The sequence below is a fragment of the Triplophysa rosa genome, linkage group LG25, assembly GCF_024868665.1.
Source record: "Triplophysa rosa linkage group LG25, Trosa_1v2, whole genome shotgun sequence".
NCBI lineage: Eukaryota > Metazoa > Chordata > Actinopteri > Cypriniformes > Nemacheilidae > Triplophysa > Triplophysa rosa.
In genome coordinates, this window is record NC_079914.1 from 6,524,042 (window position 1) to 6,544,367 (window position 20,326).

Genomic DNA, 20,326 nt, shown 5'->3' on the forward strand with positions numbered 1-20,326 from the left:
CGGATCGAACATCTTGGTGTGACAATCTGTCACGTTGAGCTGAAATTGTATGTGCAGTTGTACTCGCATCTAGTCGCTCACACCTGTTGGGTGTGTGTGTGTGTGTGTGTGTGTGTGTGTTATCCCGGTGGGGACCTAAACCTGACTACACACCAACACATGGGGACTCGTGTCACCGTGGGGACCAAAATTGAGGTCCCCAGGGGCAAAAAAGCTAATAAATTGTACAGAACAATATTTTTTACAAATCTAAAAATGCAAAAAGTGTTCTATGATCTTTAGGTTTAGGGATAGGGTTAGGGATAGGGGATAGAATATACAGTTTGTACAGTATAAAAACATTACGCCTATGGACTGTCCCCACGGGGATAGTCAACCAAAGCTGTGTGTGTGTACAGTAAGTATGAACTCCGTTATCATAACTGGGGCATTGGGTCAGTGGACTCTCCCCTGTCATTACCTACAGCATATTGGGTTTCCATCGTCCTGTTTATCCTATGATTCATCTTGTTTTGGATCTGAACTCTTTGATCATTGAGTGTCTGAAAGACTCCAATCAGGTGTGCAGAGTGACATCATGTCTTGCTGAAGTTTGTCAGAACCTTCATAGAAACTGGGTTGTTTTTTAAATACTGTAACAAATGGTGTTCCTACTAATACATAAACGATATCATATCGAATCGCGATAGAATGTATTTCAAAAACGATGATAAGCTATTGGCATTTTGACTCGATATGGATTAATCTTACAGTCTAACAGACAGCAGAAATAAACGCAACAACAGTCAGTCAGCGTGCAGCTTTTATCATGCGTGTCAAAGTACAAAGTCCATTTCATACTGCACTTGGCAAAGAATACTCAACATGAGGAGGAAAACATGACTGGAAGCGGAAACAAAGGTGAAACTAACCTCGAGTTGTCATCACGCGGTTTATCAAGTGTCTTATTTTTTTCGCAATCGCCGGTTAAACAAAACAAACTTGAGGCGCAATTGCAAGCGAGTTACTTTGAAACTCAAGCACAAACGTTTTTATATCCATCGTTAACATATCTGCTAACATGAGCTGGTGCTTATGAAACAAACCAGCGCTGCCATGTACAGATCAGAGATGTAATGAAGTGAGTTTGTGTGCACATTCAAATATTGAACCTTGTATGTAAGATGCTTGCCAGATTAAAGAAATGTACTACAGTTAATGTGAGATGTCTTTAAGGTTCACTGAATTCATTGAATGAATCCCACTACTCGAGCAAGACATTATTGCAGCGTTATGTATGTGCGCAGGTGCTGAGCCAATAGCGTTCGAATGTACACAGTAACGGAGCCCTTTCATTGGTTGAATGTATTGAATGAACACTCCCTTTACTTAACGAGTCAATTGAGTCAAAATGAGACTGAATGAACTGATACATGTTGTTTATGGCCTAATATCCTCTGTGTTGCAACAGTGCATTACTTTAATTGAATTTTAACTGGTTAAAGGTTAACTTTTGTTAATAAACTGTATTTAAAATAGATTCTTTTAAATACAGTTTTTTAATTAAATATATATCGAAATAAATATCGTTATCGATCAATATAGAAAAAAACTATCGAGTTTACTTTTTTGCCATATCGCCCAGCCCTACTAGAGATGCAATGATACTAAATTTCTCCACCAATACGCTAGCCGATTAATCAGAGTGATGTCTGCCGAGACCGATTCTGAAGATTAAATTAATATTTTGTAACTTTCTGAATGTTATTAATTCATATAATGACTATTAATATTGAACATCAAACTGGTGATGTTTCTGAACGTTTTCTATATACAGCGCACAAATTCATTGCATTTTCCTGTCCTCTTTTGATTGACAGTATATATCGGCCCTGACCATCGGCTGTTCATAAACTATCGGCCAATAATGTGGAAAATTGCTTTTATTATAGTTGAATTTTCATGCTTGTTTTTTCCCAGTTTTTTTTTTAAGATTAAGTTCTCTATTGAAATATTGTGATTGAAAATCAGAGCTTAGCTTCATTTAGCTTTACTGAAACATTGAATATGATACAAAATGAATATGAACAATGAAAATAAAACATTGGTTGTAAAACGGGTGTTTGGCACAACTCTTAAGTGTGTTTGGTGTAGGCCTCTGGGTTAAAAGGTTTAACTAGTTTTGTTGTCAAGTTACGAGTGGAGAAACTGTGTGCGCACATGAAGATTTAAACGTGTTACGGGAGCATGATAGGATTACAGTTCTGTGTGTTTTGCACGCTTCACATCTAACTCTCATTAGTGAATGTGAGACATGCCTAATCTCTGTCTCTCTCTCTCTCTCTCTCTCTCTCTCTCTCTCTCTCTCTCTCTCTCTCTCTCTCTCTCTCAGGCATTTAGAGATGAGCTGGAGGGACTGATCCAGGAACAGATGAACAAGGGGAATGACCCAGCAGGACTGCTTGCCCTACGGCAGATCGCAGATTTCTTCATGACCACCTCTGTGGCGGGTTTCTCCACCTCCCCCCTTAGTAAGTATCGGCATGGCTTGATAGACTACAGACTTTCCTCTAGTCCTACAATTTCCCAAACTGCTCCTCTCTTCCACCAGAGTTTCTTAATAAGGGCCATTCCCATAAACAGACAGTTGATGAAGGACATAAAACCAGCCAACTCCGAAGTCTTTGCATTCTTTTATCTGACATCTCTCATCCTTATCAACCCCTTCTGCCCTCCTCACATGTCTGTTTTCTCTCTGCTGTGCTATGCGGAACAAATCAGGGAAATCTCTGGAAGGCCTTTTGGTACTTTACAGTTTTAGAGTCAGAGTCAAAACATCATAGATCAGAGCTTTACAGGGCAAAGTATTTATGAAGACAGGACTTTCCTGGTTCTTTTTTAAATTGGAGCACACCAAATGCTTACCTTGTCGTTGCGAATCAACCCGAAACATCAATGTAAACAAAGCTATAGGTTACGGAGTACAAAAAAATGTTTAATCATGCAGAGTTGTATGTTTAGTGGAGCTCTTGAATGAATCCTGGTGTGTTTATTCAACTGTACTACTAAAATATACGTTGGTCTTTAACTGCAGTCTGTGTTTTTTCCAGCAGTGTAGAGCTGATTGTGTTTATTGGCATCTGCTTTTATGTATAAATGAATTGAGTTTTATTGCTGTTTTTTGTACTCTTACGAGATTTGCTTATACAGTATATTCAGCCAGATTCTTTAAGGGTCATTAATAAACTACAGTTAAGAAATTACAGGTATCTTGTTTTCCAGTATTTAGCCGTATAAACCTAATTAAACTATATAATTAGGTTCAGGCACATCAGAGACTTCCTGAGGTTATTATCTGTTCATTAGGACTCAACCGCCAGTTTATATTGTGAGTCTGAATGAGATTAAAGGGCTCCAGTCTAACTTTTTTTACTTGGAAAACTGTAGCCCCTGACTGAAAATTTTAGGAGCGCATGCAAAAATTTAGGGGCACACCTTAAATTAGCCTGCGATGCAATTATTCAAATTTTTCCCCAAAATAACTGTATTACTGATACTGACAAAAAAGTTACTTGATGACAGCTGATTTGGTTCTGCTTATTTAAAAAGAGGCAGAGTCTACAGAGAAGCTTTGTTATTGAATGGTGCTAAATCGAGAGACTGTAATCTGAATTCATTTGAACCAAGAGAAATTGTGTTTGTCAAAAAGTATATATTTAATTGTTAACAGTGTTACCCATTAAAGCAAAATGAAAGGACTTGTGATATGTTCTTACAATTATTTAATTGTGTATTAAGGACACTTGTCCACATGTTCACCCAACACATATGACGAATAAAACTTAACAAGAGCATTCGCCTGACGTTCATTCTTGCTGTGAACGGATTTGAAATGATCCAGCGCCGTCTCAAGTAATCAACAGATAAATTACATTTCTCGCGCTGTCTCGAAAACTGGTCGCAAAATGCAACCATTTAGTCTTGAGCCCTGGATTAGTATCAATGAGTACATGTACACAGCAGAGGTCACGTTAACCAAAAATGATCTGTTATTGACAGAATTTTTTACCAGTGACAGAAAAATCTGAAGGCCGTCCTTCATCTTGACGGATTACAATAGGGCAATTTGTAATTCCCCGTTTTGTCATTTCCTTTCATTAGAACGTGATCGTAGGCTACTACCACTGCCATTAGCTTATTTACTAATGCCTGGTCCTTTTTGGAAAACGCGCGCACGGTCAGCGGAGACTCGCGATGCAGATGCATCTCACTAGCCGCGTTGCATGCACGCATACACACACAGGCGTGTGGTGGTGTAGTGTTTACAGAGTTTTTCCTTCAGAAAAGCGACTAGCGAGTTTTTGGATAAACATTAGCTTTCAGTGAGTGAAAAAATGTCTCTCTCGGCGTCTTCTCTGTTCACATTCATGACCAAACCGCAGCTTGTGCGAGTGTGTACAAATTAAAATAGCGTTTACAAGCACCTGTCATTGTTACTGAATGGACATATGAGCATAAACACTGTAATTACTGTGTCTGTAATTATTATTTTATGTCTGACAACAGAAACATTAAATATATAAATGAATATAAACAACAACGGCTTTATTGGGCATTCAGTTTAAATAAGTACAGTAAGTTAAGAGAGTAAACGCAAGTACAGCTTGATGACGTCACGATCATGCTAATTAGCACATAACACCACCTTGCACCATAGTGATGGGTAATAATAAATTATGACAGATTTTTTAGGAGCCTGTCTGTCAACCTCTGATACACAGCAGTTTTATGTCCATGAGAACGATGCTGAAATGTCTATATTAAGATCTCCTGTTGTAGTATTAATTGTTTGACTGTTTACACAGGTTTGGGAATGGTGACTCCAATAAACGACATGTTTGGGGTGGAGTCTAGTGCTGTGGTGAAGGGAGAGAAACAGATCCGCTCTAAACTGGCCAGCCTCTACAGACTCGTGGACCTGTTCAGTTGGGCCCACTTCGCGAGCTGTTACGTTACAGTAAGTCGATGTGTTTTGTCAAAAATGTTAATACTGTTTTATGACCATCCTAAATCTACTCAAATGTCAATCCTTTTATTTTTTTTGTAAAAAATATGAACAAAGCGTATTTCTGGAGACATTTCCAGAAATAATCTTGTTCCAAAGAAAAAAGCAGCTGCCTCTGGTTATTTGTTTGTCATATGTTTTGTGTGTTGTGTGTTGGTAGGTTCGTGTCAGTAAGGAGCAGGATCATATCCTCATCCTCCCCAGAGGACTGTCCTTCGCCGAGGCCTCTGCGTCCAATCTGGTAAGCAACTGCCTGTCTTGCATCATCATCATGGCAGAGTCTGATAGCAGCTCAGGGAACGGCCACAGGGCTGCTTGGGTCTCTTTGTACATTGGCCTTAGTCTGAAGTGTCATTCCAGGAAGACTTGGATTTGGGCTATTGTGATTTTCAAAAGGCGTTTGCATTTGGAATCTATCAGTTATAAATTATGTTGGGTAAATAGTGAAATAAATTAACCTTATTTGTTCGTTTTCAAGCTTTAGGTTATATTTTTGGCTTTGGTCGTGTAACAGCTTGGTTAAACATATAAGATGTTAATATTGCCCAGGGCTTAATAAAAATCCAAAAAAGTGTTTTCAGGTTTGTGTGTGTTGCTGTTTTGTTTGTGAGTTTTTTTTCTGTACCAATCATAAAGGGAAAGTGTTGGCAGACCTTGACTGAGCTCTTGCCAATGTTTGACATCTGCTTAATCAGCCATTTATTTCTTTGAACTCAGAGATTGTTTTGGATTCCCTGGAGCACTCGCCTGTGTGTTTGCGTCAGCCGTTGGCCTTCAATCATTTACGTATAAGTGTAGTGGTGGGAGTTATGATCTAGAGTTGTCAATTGAGGTTGTCAATTGGTTTGTCTGCACTTGTTCAGATTGGATCTGAAACCAAAGCGGATTCCAAACTCCTTAGTCAGCCTATAAGGGCCGGAACATCCTTGAACATAGGGCTGGACAATATAGTTAAAAAAACGTATCATCGATATAATGTTTCATATCATTCGATATCGATAATTATTGATACATTTTAACAGACTTTTTCAAGACCAGTAACTGAGGTTTGAATTTTACCATTGTATTGATCCAGTGACTGCGTATGGGTTGTTTATGCGACCAAACATCAGGTGTATGTTTACTTTAGAGCTTTATATCGAAAACATTTTCTATCGTTATTACTAAAGGTGTATCATCGATACATATCGTTATCTTTTTATCGCCCAGCCCTACTTGAACATAACGCAGTTGCTTCTAAATTGTGTCTTACTGGTTAGCTGCTGCCAAAACAGTTAAAAGAGAAGCTTGCTGAACAAGATCAAGTTTATTAACTGGATCATGTTTATAGCTAGCTACCTGAATAACAACATATTCGGTTTAATAACACATTTGACGTTAACATCTGTACTCCTTTGAAGAACTCAGGTTGGCGAAGTAATGAGAGAATTAAGAATGCATGTTAATTATGTGCAGCGCGACCACATGCTTGCAATGTGTCTGCATTCTTGCGTGCGCATGTGTTCTGTTTGTCACTTCTTGTTGGGGTTTCACTTCTGAAGGTTTTTTGGCGTAATCCGTTTTGACACGATGCTCGTGGCGGTTGCTGTTATAACAAATTCCTGCCAGTCAGGTGATTAACGCTGGAATGAATTTGTGAAACGCGTTTTTTCTTTTGCCTGCAGCATGAATGAATCAATAAAAGAAACGCCCGAGGCGCGCAACAGTTCCTGCAGTCGACTTGTGTGCTTTCTCATGCTGCATTTAATGTGCGCCACTATCGTTTTGTGATTCAGGGTACTAGATTTCCATAGCAAACGCAATTTTCTCAGTTAAAAAAATGTAAGCTCTCTTTGTGCCATTCCATGAGAAACAGTTTTTGTTACAAATTTTTTGATCCTGGGCTATTGGTTATGTTTTAGCTATGGTAAGTTATGTTTTGATATTTAGTACAGCTACAGTACAGGTTTGTCCAGTTCTCTTTTCGTGTGTGAATGTGTTGGCCTGTGTGTTGTAGATAGTGAGGCTGAGATAAAGACAGATCTGTTTTGCCTAGTCGGAACACACAGGCTGTTTTTACCTCAGCTGTGTGTTTGATATCTCTGTGTTGCTGACACAGTCAGATAAAGCTCACTGTGTCATCTGTGGGCGTGGCGGCTGGGTTTGGTGCCCGTTGGAATGAGGCCAGCAATCTGGGTCAGTTTTATTAACCCTTTCGTCACTTGCACTCTCTCTTCTAAACTTGTTTATTCTCCAAGCATGTAACAAGGCCAAGCAATGTCAGATTTGTTATTTTCAATAGAAAGTATGAGTAATGCTAAAGTCACCATTTTGGGTTCTGCGTCGCTATGCACTGGCATTTCTGTTGCATGGCTATATAGTTGCAAAAGTATTTTGGGTGTTAACTAGCTGGTTGCATAATGGCCAGTGGGCACCATTTTATGTCCAATGCACATATTTTGTGGGTGACTTTCACACCAAAGTCTATTTGTTCCCGAATCCGTTATAGCAACAGTAATAGTGATCCTTGCCTTAGCAGACAGAAGTTATTAAAATTGCGTAATTTGGCCAGAGATCGCAGTTTATGAAGCAACTCCTATAAACGGATCCAAATGTACATGTAATAGGAAACTAAGTTGTGATCACATTTGGGCACTGTTTTTCACTTGCAGCCTGTTTCACGGTTCAGCCTATTGTGAAAATCAATGCTTGACAGTCCATTATTTCGCATGTAATAGCAAATGTCATTTGTTTTTGCAGTGCTTTTTTTAAGCAAAGGTGAATGAGAGGACAGGCAAAAAAATAAAGCCAAACCCAAGTACTAATACAAATGTATTACTCTTGGATTTACTCTATCCTTGCCATTTATTATTTAATAAACTAAAGACTAACTCGCTCCAAATAAATCGAGAGAGATTGAGCTGCGATACTTGCCGTTACAATGCCGTTCTGGTTCTTCTCTAATCTGCATCTCTTAAGAAGTCTTGTTTGCATAATGCATCAAAGATATCGATATAAAGTGGCTGTGGACGTTTGCCAGTTTAATAGTAAAATGCGTTTTAACCAGTTTAGGAGTTTGTTTTGGTGTCAGATCACATGTTTGTGACCTTTGGTGTCGCAGCGAGTATGGATTTCAGTTTGGCCTTGTTAACTCGGTTGCGGTACAGCGTGTATTTTGGGCTGGGACGCGGCATCGACAGGCATGTGAAGGTTGTAATGGGTGGTCCGTTGTGATGCAACTCAATATTCAGTCGCACCTCTAGGGGAATTAAAACGCACCAGCACCTCCGTCAACTCGCTGACACAGACCGTACTATTGATCCAGTGTTGTTTCCACATAGGATTTGTCTTACACAACTAATGGTTGATGAATCATTTAAAAAGACAAATAAAAGCTCTTTGAATATGATAAATGTGTGTCGGTTTATAGACATGGCTGAAACGTCCTGGTTTTCTGTTCCCCACCATTGATTCTTATTTGTGGAGGTTAGTAGGAATTAGACTTATTAAAGAACATTAATCGAATCATCCACTCATCTCTGAGGATGTTTTCCTTCCAGTTAGGTGAAGAATTTCTGGATTATTGGGAAATGAGCAGCGGTTGCGTTTCGTCTGCCTTAATGTGATTGACATCTGTGGTTGGTTTGAGTTAATAAAAATGGCATACATTTATCAGAATTAGTCTTGAGAAATAGAAACATTTCTTAAAATAGTTTTAGATGAATTGTTTGATGGTTCTCTGCAGTCAAACTTAATTATGCAAATGGTTTAGTTCTTCTCTTTTCCTCTCCTTTCAGGTAAAGTTGAACATACTTGGCGATGTTGTGGATCAGGGCTCCACCAACCTGCAGGTTGACCCAGCCGGCTTCAGCCCTCACGCCGCCATCTACTCTATGAGACCGGACGTGCGCTGCATCATTCACATACGCACCCCTGCCACCGCTGCTGTAAGCATCCACCCACTGCATGCTGGGAAGTGTAGTTTTATGCTAACAGACAGTCCATCTGTAGCATCACAAACTATACATATTGCATTATGGTTGCAATATTTTTTATGTTTTTGAATCGCACATTTACTACTTGTTAAGCAATGTACAATTAAATAGTTATTTATGAATAGTTACTCAAAAATGTTAAAACTATGTGCCTCTGTATGCGATGTATAAGTACTTAGATTTATAAAGTTAGTTATTGGCATGCCTAGTTAAAATCCTTCTGTTTTATTTTGTGCAATGATTTCTGCATTAATCTTTTTCTTTCACATTAGGTGTCATCTATGAAGTGCGGTCTTCTGCCCATCTCTCAGGAGGCTCTGATCCTGGGAGACATCGCCTACTACAACTATCAGGGTAGCCTGGATGAACAGGAAGAGCGCATGGAGCTCCAGAAAGCACTCGGACCGTCAGCCAAGGTAAACAGCAAACACTTGACGCTTACAGGTGCAGTTTCTGTTGAATGCAAAGTTCAAGGTCTCAATTAAGGTCTCTATGCCCTGTTATGTCTTAACGATGCCCCGTGTGTCTGTTGTGTGTTTTGCAGCTGTTGGTGTTAAGGAATCATGGAGTTGTTGCTCTCGGGGAGACAATTGAAGAGGCCTTTCACTATATTTACAATGCTCAATTTGCCTGTGAAATTCAGGTAAAGCGCACTGGGAAAATATGACCAGGCCTAGATCACATTTACCACTGTTAGACACTTTCCAATCAATGTTGTGACATCACAGCTGTCAGGTGGTTTTTACTTCTCATTCCCAATTTCTCCTCTGTGTGTGTTTTTTAAACACACATGGCTGACAGGAGTAAGATTATAAAAGGAGATTTCTGATGGTTTGTTAAACGAAAGACTTTTTAAATGTAACGTTGCCATAAAGCAAACAAAATCTCTACTTCAAAGCTTGAAAATACATCGCTAAACTGACTGATCTAAAACTGGTCTTTAATTCGGTCACATCTATGTGTCAGATTTCTAGGAGTAGAAAATGCCTCACTCTCTTTTTCTCTCTTTCTGTCTGAAGGTGAATGCGATCTCGTGTGCAGGTGGAGTGGAGAACCTGATCGTGTTAGATCTGGAGAAGTTTAAACCCCGTACGCAGGGGGTGGCTGAAGCTGGGGTCAGCATGGGCTCGCAGAACAAATGGAAAGTGGGCGAGCTGGAGTTTGAGTCACTCATGAGAATGCTGGACAACCTGGTATGTATTGGGGTTAAAGTTAAAACGTATTCGACTGATCCATGTGGACATCAAGCACATGTTCTTCAATGCTCAGTGAGCCGTTTTTACCTCTCAAAATGGGTGTAGTTACAATATCCACCAGCAGGGACAGCGTGGACTGTGCTACCAAGCAACTCGATGCGTTTTCCCATAGGTGAATGCATCTTCCCCAGTGCACTTAGTCCAGCGTCGCAGTGGCACTTGATCTACAGTGCTGCTTTCTTCGCGTGTGCAGTAAATGCACTTTTAAGAGTTTTCTGTCAGAGACGACGCGATTTAGTGTGTTAAGTGGGCGGTTTGGTGTAGCACTATAGCTCGGGACTATGAACCGGAAGGTTGTCGGTTCGATCAACTCAAGAAACCGCCATTATCGTGCTACTGTAAGTCACTTAAGCATCTGCTAAATGAATACATACTGTCTAAGAAAGAGAGATCGTCATAGTGGAAAAACGTTCCTTTCCTGTTAGGCAGACGTTTTAGCATTTCAGACAAAAGACAGCAGACGAAACCAAAGAGTTGGTTGAACGCTTCTGCCAAGACTCCCTTCTCTCCTCTCTGCTCCATCCATTTCTCTTATTCGGCAGCTATGTAGACATTTTTCTCTCTTTTTCCCTGTGAGATAGTGAAGAATGCAGGCATGTGGAAAGTCTGTTTTCTTAGCTGAGGCTGAAGAATGGAGTGATGTGGAAGAGGAGTGAACTCTGGAAATGATAATGATACGGTGTGTCATTCAATGAGCTGCACTGGACTGATATGTTTTCCTGCTCAGGCTCGTGGTTACTTCACAGTTTTAAACGCGCATATACCGTCTTCGGTCCTTCTAATAGTATCTGGCAAACTCTGCAATTTCAGTTTGCAAACGCAGCTCGTTACATAAACCAATTCAGGTGTTTGAATTATTCATTGATCTCAATCACAAAGGCCTTTGAGTCAGTTGTTTTTGAAAACGGTAATTGAATGATTTAAGGATGGGTCACATCCTCTCTATTATGTTGCTGTCATCTGAGGATGAACTGGATGTACTTGATGTAGCTGATTGTTTTATATCAATCAGATGAAGGCTTGTCTTATAATGTAGGTCAAAATACTCCAGCTCGGGAGATTGAATTTATGGAGAGATTGAAAATATCAAAAGTAATTTTTGTAATATATTTTAGTGTTTGCCAGTATTTTAGTGCACTTTAATAGTTTTTTTTTGCCTTTATATGTTGACACACGGCCCACTTGTTTATTGACGCCGACATAGTTTATTCTTTTATAAACCTTTTATGTTTATAAGGTACTTTTGATGAACTGTAATAACCTCGGGCTGTGGTTGGTTAATTTGTACTTTTACTTTTTAATTATATATCATTTTAATTCTTTCAGGGTTATAGAACAGGCTACACATACAGACACCCCATCGTGCGGGAGAAACCGCGACACAAGAGCGAAGTGGAGATTCCGGCGACAGTAACTGGGTTCATGTTCGACGACGACGACACTCCACGTTTCCCTCTGAGATTACTGCAGCAGCGACAGCAGAGAGAGAAAACACGCTGGCTCAATTCACCAAACTGCTATATGAAAGTGAACGTGGCAGAGGGAGCCAGTGAAGAGAACGGACGCTCCAAGACCATGGTGAGAATGACACACACTCTGTTACAGTGAATAGTGAGTCAGAATTAGTGTTTTCTGTTTAAGTTGTTAAATGCTTGTAGATGATCAGAATCAGAATCAGAAGAGCTTTATTGCCAAGTGTGCTTGCACACACAAGGAATTTTCTTTGGTGTTGGAAGCTTCTAGTACAGACATTTAACACAATGACAATACAATATAATACGATTTACAGTCTAAAAGATTCTAAATTGTGCATATATAAAATAAAGACTATTTTACAGAAAATGGGGGATAATAACATATAAGAGACATTGTACCGGGTAGTACCGGGTAGTATGATCACTGCTAAAGGAGTAAAAGTCTTTTATAAGTAAGTCCAAACAGCCAGAATGTGCTTGTTTCCCAGGAATTTCCGATGGTGTAGCTGCTGACAGAGTAAACCCATAATTCTGTCATCACAGCTGAACCTGAACATTTCTGGAGTCTTTGCATATATAGTGTGAAAGATGTGTTGGTTGACTGGAAATGTATGGCACCAGTGCATCTTCAAGTTTGATGTTTAGTTCTCTTCTGCCCTCTAGTGTTTTGTTTTAGTTGTTACAGCTGAACGATCACTAAAAATGTTCAAGTTTGAATCCATTCAAGTAAGCTTTCGCTTCTAGAGCTTACGTTATATTGTCTTTCTTTTTATCTGCAGTGGATGAAGTCAGATGAGAGGAACAACGCAAGCGGGACTCCGATCTGCATTGAAGATCCCAACCAGTTTGTCCCTCTGAACACAAACCCCACAGAAGTCCTGGAGAAGAGAAATAAGGTATGCTGTATGGGCATTAAAGGGGTTAGCAAAAGTCATTAGGTTATCTGTTTATTTGTTTAGTCATGTGTGTGCCGATGGGCTCAGATTTTTTGACTAAATCTTGTCTGTGGTCTTTTTAGATCCGAGAGCAGAACCGCTTTGACATGATGACAGCGGGCCCACAATCACAGCGACTGGCAGGAATTGTAGTGGAAAGACCGCCGGTGAGTGTCAGTGCATCATAAACCCACTGTGAATCCCAGATGCGTCTCTAGGTGGCGCCAAATCCTCAGTTGACACATCAGAGGCGTCACATTAAAGTTCTGTGGTTGAAATGTGTCTCAGTATGTGGGGAAAAGACCTCTTATGTTAAAACAGAGTCTCATGTAGCTCTGCTTTTTTTCTTTTTGATGAAGGAGCAGTTGCCGGTGAAGGTACAATTTTGAGGGTTTTCGGATTGCTGTGTGTGACTTTGTTTGATGGGTTTTTTTCCACAAAAGTCAATCACAGTTTTCAGTCGTGTACCTGTTTGCAAGGGCTGGGCGGTATTGTGTATATTGAAATATATATATGAAATATATAAACCGATAGAGATAGTGCTGTGCCATTCGGTCAGGGTTTAGTCATTGTTTTCCATGAATGATAATTATCTTTGTTATAATCTTTGTTGAATGTCTAGAGATCGATTATAATATATAACAATATTGTGATATGTCGTGGCATGAGTACCTTTATAGAATTGTGGTCATACCGCCCACTCCTAATGTCTGCATGAAGTGTCTCTCTTTATGTTCGTGATGGGTATTGTTTTGCATTTGTTTAATAAAAAATTGCAGTGTTCCCATTGTGAATTAGAGAATTTGGCATATTATAATGGATTGGAATGGACAATATTGAATGTGTTTGAGCACAAGTTTGACATTTCGTGAGTTGTTTTTACTGTGTGACTCACTTCGTAACAGATGCACGAAGATGTTACTGCACAGTCTTATTTTGTGTTCTCTGTTCTGCCCACACACGTACATGTGCAGCCGTACACTGGCAATGATGAGGAACAGACCGCCCCTCTCCCTCCAAACCCCTTCAGTGAGCTCAGCGAGAAAGAGCTGGTGGATTATGCGAAACGAGTGGAACGGCATCATCTCGGCCTAGACGGTAAAACACACTCGCAGATCTGCCTTGCCTTCCACACACAAATTCAAACTAACAAATTAACGCCATGCATGAAACCCCCTTCTTTCAAGAACAGCGTTTCCTGTTAGTCACACTTAAACACAACCCAGTCAATGCTAATGAGATAACTCAACGCTCCTTACGGCAAAAATCAATAGCGTTGAGACAGACATGTGTTGTGAACATGCAAAACAGAGATGGATGACCTGTCTGTGTAATTTGAGAGCTTGTCTGCATGTCTTCCTCTAACCTGTCTACTTTTCTAATGTGTGTCCGTGTGTGTCTGTCTGTTCACTAACTAACTCACGGCTGCAGATGATGAACAGCTCACATCAGACGACGCTTCCACGCTGTCTCAGTCTGTCTCCCAAACCCAATCGCCGCAAAACACACCGGCTAAAGAAGGTACAGCAGTCTGAATGCCAGCTGTCTTATTGACCTACAACTTTGACGTTATCCACTAATGCATTCACGCTCCTAAATCATCTACACTTGGTTTTAATTGCTCGGTCCTCCCCCAAAACCCCCGTCCTGTGACCCACTAATTGTTTTTTATGTATTTGGCTTCCAATGGTGGTGCGTTTAGTATTAATGCGAGTATCGCAGTAGCGGCAGATGTTTATCACTTTAGGTACCAAATGCATCCACACAAAAATCATCTTTTTTTATCTTTCAACTATTAATCATGTTTTTACTGTCTTTGTAGGTGTTGAAAAACATTCTTGCAGCACTTTTGTCATAATGCCTTAGTCATATACAATACGCAACATTGTATCCCCATTTCAGACTTAAGAGCAGTTGCACAGGAAAAGTAGATCAAGGCTCAGGATTAAAGCTGTTATTGAACCTTACATAAACTAAGATGACGCCTTACATAAACTGAAATATGTTTACACACGGCAGGGATCAAGTGTTGTGTGAAGTATAGAAACAGGATGCATCTAGTTGCATCAATACGCTAGTTACCCAACTTGGACGTATTACGTGACAATGATAGGATGGCAAACGGTGAACAATAAAGGACAAACTCAACCCGTATACTTGAAGTGTAGGTCATGACCGAAATCCCCGAATTACCCGAAGCTAATTTTAATGATGATTCAGTATCTGGTGAATCTGATGTGCGAAAGTCTTTTTCTATAAAATCCTCACATTTTATTAAAGAGTTTACAGTGATTGATCGTTTTTCTCTCTTCACCATTTCTAATACAGAAAACCACACCGGCGTCCTGCTAAACGGCAAAGACGACCACGGCGAAGATGATGAGCTCATCAAGCGCGTGAGCAAGCTGACCACAAGCATCGAAAGCGTGGAGATTACCGTGCAGCCCGGCGAGAAGATCGAAGAGGCTCTGACGCCCGAGAGCTCTCCCTCCAAATCTCCTAACAAGAAGAAGAAAAAGTTCAGAACCCCGTCCTTCCTGAAGAAGAACAAAAAGAAAGAGAAGGTCGAAGCCTAGAGGAGAAAAGAGTGTGTCCACCCTGTGTGTCTGTTTGTAAAAGCGTTATGTCCTTTTATAACTTTATTTAGTTTTGCTTTCTTTTTTAAAAGAACACGGTTGTTCAATTTTAAAAAGTGGCACATGGGTCGATTGGGAGGCGAATAGATGGAGTTACGTGCATTTTTAGTGATTTGCCGTGTTGGAGTGGTCATGAAATGGATAAAAAAAAAAACAGGAGCAGCGAGCAAAACTCCTTGGAAACTGGCTCGTCTCTTCTGACGGAAAAGACTGAAAACACTCAGACACGCAGACCTGGACACCGTTTCCTCAATATTCATTTCAATGATGAGCCCATACTGCATTGTTTATTGTTTCATACTGTATTTTTATGAGCCCCTTTTCTAGCGCCACATCATCTCTCATTGTGTTGGTTTGAATTGCGTTGTGTGTAGGTAGACTGTAGGTGTCATTTGTCACACTACACAGAAGAGACTAAGAATCACACTGGAAAATGTTTTGGGATTATTTTAACAGGGTTTGTTTTATTGTTCCGTTTGTTGATAGTTGTTAAAGAAACGGATGCGACTTTAGCCAAGATTAGCAGCCACGACCTGCATGTTTGATGATAATCCTGTGTAGAGCCACTCCATTATCGTTCTTTGCCAAACGAAACGTTTTAAAGCAAAGCAATCACGTTTTAGTGACCTAAAATCTTGCATTTTGATTCGCTAATTCATCTCTCGGTATGTTTTTGTATAATCGAAACAAAATTTTGTTTTTATTCGTTCAGTTTTATACTCATTTCTATACTTTAACAAGAAAGTAACGACAAAATCTTAAAGCATGTTTTACAGGAGTCAGAATTTATATAACGTAGCGATGCCTGAATCTCAATCGTGTTGTAGCTCAGATTACTAAACACATGTAACGAAAATATATGAAAACTGGAATGATGTTTATTATATGTATATGAATATATAATATTTTTGTGCTGCACATTTTCATGTGGTATATAATTATATATATTATATAACAAAACAAATCTATGGATGATTTCAGCAGTTGAAGGATTATTGGAGAGAAGGAACAATGGAGGCTATGAAATATAAAAGAATACAAATGTTTAAGTGTAGTGAAAAAGGGTGGAGAAGGCAAACATATAAGGAAATATATATTTGTGTACTGTATTTTTGAAAAATGTGTTGGGTCCCAAAGCAAGTCGAGAACAGGTTTTATGGCTCTCTGTTGCAGGTTTGTTGGATTAAAATGAAAATCATCTCGACAACTTCATAGAGGTTTATTCTGGGCCTTTTGGGGGTTCTGGAGGACATTATCATTGTGAGTCACTTATGACATTCACTTAAATCACCCCATCACCATCTAGCAGGCCTGAAAAGCTCTCTGGGATGTCTTTACTATGGTTACCTGAGAAATGGCATTCTAGAGGGTTTTTTTATTTTCGCTGTGAAACTGGACATGGTTTCCTCATCTCTGTCAAATGTAAGCTGATTGCCGTGAGGTTGGGGGTCGTCTTTATTGCCCATCCATGAGACGGGATGTACGCGAGTTTGTCCCCAAAGATAATCTCTTACCATTTTAAGATTAGCAGGGAGCAGTTTGACCTCCATTTGAACTCTAGTGTGGCCGTCATATATCCAAAGAGGGCAGACAGCACCGCAGAGTGTTATGTATCCCAGTGGGCAATGTGAAGTACTGGCTATGGCATGAAGAGAGAGAGAGAGGCTTCTAAACTGTAAATGGCATGTGGTTTTGAACGCGGGCCAGGCGTGGATTAAAGCCGGACCGGGTGCGAGTTTAGGCAGAGAGAACTGGGACGAGAGAGGAGATTAGCTTGTTTTAGTGCTTTAAATTGAATTGCCAATTTCCTTTACGGCTCTTCCACTTTTGATTTCATTTCCCATAGCGCACCATAGTTTCAGACGTTTAGTTTACAGAGAGTTATGCTTCACGCATTAACCGTTCTCAGCTCTAATAATGTGCATCACATTCTTACCCTGTTGAGAAAACCAGCATAGGCTGTTCTGAAGCATGGTAGCTGGTTTGTGCTGGTTTGGGACCAGCTCAGGAATCAGGACCAGCACAAACCAGCTACCATGCTTCAAAACCTACCCAACCAGCATGTGCTGTTTTTTTTCAACCTGGCATTTTCTTTTCGCCATCGTTTTGCACCTTGTTTTACTAATGCCTCTCTGTTGTAGTCTCTGGTACAGAAGGCTGATTTTGCTTTGGCATGCAAGTTTGAGCCAAACCTATTTGTGACCTTTGAATTCGTATATAAATGGTTATCTAACAGACTTGCTTTTAGATGTATTGCTAATCAGTGTAAATTCACAAATAAAAAACTATTTTAAGAATCAAACGCTGCGCTGGAAGTCTGTGGGAACACATTTCACTTCATGTTTCTTACATTTCTGTTTACATTGAAGGTCATTCATCACATTTTCTGAGTTCATCGTGCACGATCAATTTACGGTTTATGAAATACGTGGAATAACGTTTTACGAAAAGGTTACTGATGGTAAATAGACATGCAGGACAGATGAGAGGGAAAAAATGAAAGCTGCTATTTTTGCTATTAGCGTTTCTTGGAAGCATGACTTTTTTTAGGTGAATTGTTCATTTACAAAACACGATTGCTAAACTGGTTTCTCTTTTTTTTAAGAACTGGTTTTAGTCTAAACAGACAAGACGCATTTAATTCGCTTTCAGTTTTGGGATACATCAAAGAAACCACACGTGCACACAACCGCATATCCACTGCATTTATGTATGAGCTGACAAAAGAATGACTACAATATTTAATGCAACAAAAGTCCCTTCATGCGTCTGTTAGCACAAATATCTAGTCATACTTATGCCAAAAGCTTCAATGAATTCTGTCTCTTTATGACAGAATCAACATGTATTAACAACGAACTCCAGTTTATTCAAAACCAGAGGATGAAAATGCATTTGATTATTTTGCACAAACGACAGACTGTTAGTTCGCAAGAAGGCGCATCACTCTTGTGTGTTGCGCCGACGTGCCTTTCAGCATTTTTCCCACAATGCAACGCCTGAAATATGCAACAAATGCACTGGACACTGGCGCGATTCACACGGCTGCATGCGTCAATGAAGCTGTAGGCGTGAGAGTCGGTGGCACGGAGCATCTCAGCTGATTCTAGATCAGCTTTGCCGTTTTAGCAGACAAAGAGCATGGTCAGTATGAGGTTAGGATAGGCTGATTCTAGATCAGTATGTCAGTATTATGCATCTAATTTGATTCTCCTCAATCGACTCATTTTACTCTCATAGTTTATGAGCCACAGAATAACGCTGTCCTAAGGGCTGATCTGGGGTCAGCCTGTGCATATTAAAAGAATGAAAACAAACGAATGGAAATTAAAACTGTTCTGCTGTTAAAATGGTGACCCAAAATATTATCGGCCTTATGTGCTTATTTTGACCGTGCTGATGAATGTTTGAATGTTGATTGCGAAGCATCAATATTAAATGGAAGTGAATTAAGGTGTATTGTGACTTTTTCCTCTCCTGTTGTGGGTAACAGGTCGACCACAGGTGGTTTTAACTCAAAAAATAAAAAATGCATGGCATATGTATCCAAATGGGGTTTTGCCATTTAACTTAGGGGGGTGTCACAATACACTGGCAATAACCGTGATATTAAAAAGCATGTTCATAAATATTGTGATACTACACATAAAATGTTGGAAATCATGCGCCACATATTTAAAATTTGGTCTTAAAGAGCCATAATAGTTACAAACTCTCACTCCGGCTTCCTACACAAAAAAGGAAGAAAACAAAATTAAAGAACTTGACTGATAGCAAAAAAAGATAGATACTGCCGTTATGTTGTTACAGTCACTTTTGACTGCATTATTATTCTTTTTTTTTCCAAGAATTTGAATAGATATGATATCGTTATGGGTTTTTTGCCACGATAATCATGATGGTGTGATATAGTTTCATATTTTGACTGCCCCCTTTAATACTGAATATAGATGGTTTTTAAGCAACAACATAAACAAACGTTACTGCGCACGCACGCTTTTGCGGTCCAAACTTAACTTCCGGTAGCCTACGTACACAGCCGCAAATAATGAAGTCCCTGCAGATTATTTCTGACAACAAGCAAAAGTATAACAAGTTCATTACATTAGCTAGCAAGTTAAAAGTATGTCTAGCCAGTATTATTTTAGAAGGACCGTTACTTGGCTAACAAAGTTACGCAACCCATTTTACGAATTGTGTATTTAATAAAATAAATATACAATCAAATTCAACAAATTGTTTATTTAATACAATTATTACACAATTAAATATTGATATGAATTCATATTAATAAAAATCGATTAAAATATAAATAGTTACAGTACATTATAGCCACTTGCCAGACCGATCAACAAACACAGACCGGAAGTTAATTTAGGGCCAGACTTGTGCGTCCGATGAAACTATCTATACGCTCTCAAAATGTATGTGCTATTTTAACGCATTGTGTCATGTTGTGTTGATTGTGTGTTAAATAAAAAAAGGGACCACACAAGCTTGACTTAATAGTAAGACAAAATGTGTTGTCACTAACTAGACACATCTGTGTTTTCAGATAAGTTTAGCTATTTTTTGTTCTGCTTTCCATTTGGCCACCGTTCTTTATCTTACAGCTCACCATCAAAGCGGTTGGTTTTTAACCGCATATGCTCCTGCAGATCCACCAGCTCGGAGACGTCCGTCCTGTCAGGAAGACGATCTTGGCAGTCTCCAGCTGTGTTGACGTTACGTGTCTGAGCCTATGAGCTCATGGCCACAGGAGCTGTGGGAAGTTGGTCAGTGGGTCGAAACATCAGCTCTCAGACAATACAGCCATTCAGAGCCGCGGCATCCCTGGAGAAAAGAGGGCCTTTCTTGTGGAGGTATCGTTTAGATGGGCTCTTGTAGAAAGCTGCAGGTTCTCAACATTAAGCTGGGAATTCGGAGTGGGGGGTGTTAAAAGGAAAGGGGGACCCGGGGCCTCCAGACAGTGTCTAGCTGGGAGTGTCAAAACAATAAAACAGCTC

At 39.8% G+C, this 20,326-nt stretch overlaps 1 protein-coding gene across 4 annotated transcripts in view; it reads left to right on the forward strand.

Moving 5' to 3' along the window:
• The window catches only part of add3a (adducin 3 (gamma) a), an 81,342-nt gene extending 64,270 nt beyond the window's left edge, over nucleotides 1-17,072 (forward strand). For 2 of the 4 annotated variants that reach the window (XM_057325591.1, XM_057325590.1), the window contains 13 exons: nucleotides 2,372-2,510; nucleotides 4,845-4,996; nucleotides 5,205-5,285; nucleotides 8,821-8,970; nucleotides 9,291-9,434; nucleotides 9,563-9,661; nucleotides 10,038-10,211; nucleotides 11,601-11,852; nucleotides 12,529-12,645; nucleotides 12,768-12,851; nucleotides 13,659-13,782; nucleotides 14,116-14,205; nucleotides 15,013-17,072. In XM_057325591.1, coding sequence (XP_057181574.1) covers nucleotides 2,372-2,510; nucleotides 4,845-4,996; nucleotides 5,205-5,285; nucleotides 8,821-8,970; nucleotides 9,291-9,434; nucleotides 9,563-9,661; nucleotides 10,038-10,211; nucleotides 11,601-11,852; nucleotides 12,529-12,645; nucleotides 12,768-12,851; nucleotides 13,659-13,782; nucleotides 14,116-14,205; nucleotides 15,013-15,260 — 1,854 coding nt within the window. In that variant the 3' untranslated portion in view covers nucleotides 15,261-17,072. Of the gene's footprint in view, nucleotides 1-2,371; nucleotides 2,511-4,844; nucleotides 4,997-5,204; nucleotides 5,286-8,820; nucleotides 8,971-9,290; nucleotides 9,435-9,562; nucleotides 9,662-10,037; nucleotides 10,212-11,600; nucleotides 11,853-12,528; nucleotides 12,646-12,767; nucleotides 12,852-13,043; nucleotides 13,627-13,658; nucleotides 13,783-14,115; nucleotides 14,206-15,012 lie in introns of those variants that run through there. The other 2 variants (XM_057325592.1, XM_057325593.1) reach the window with 2 other exon arrangements.
• The last annotated feature ends 3,254 nt before the right edge of the window (nucleotides 17,073-20,326 follow it).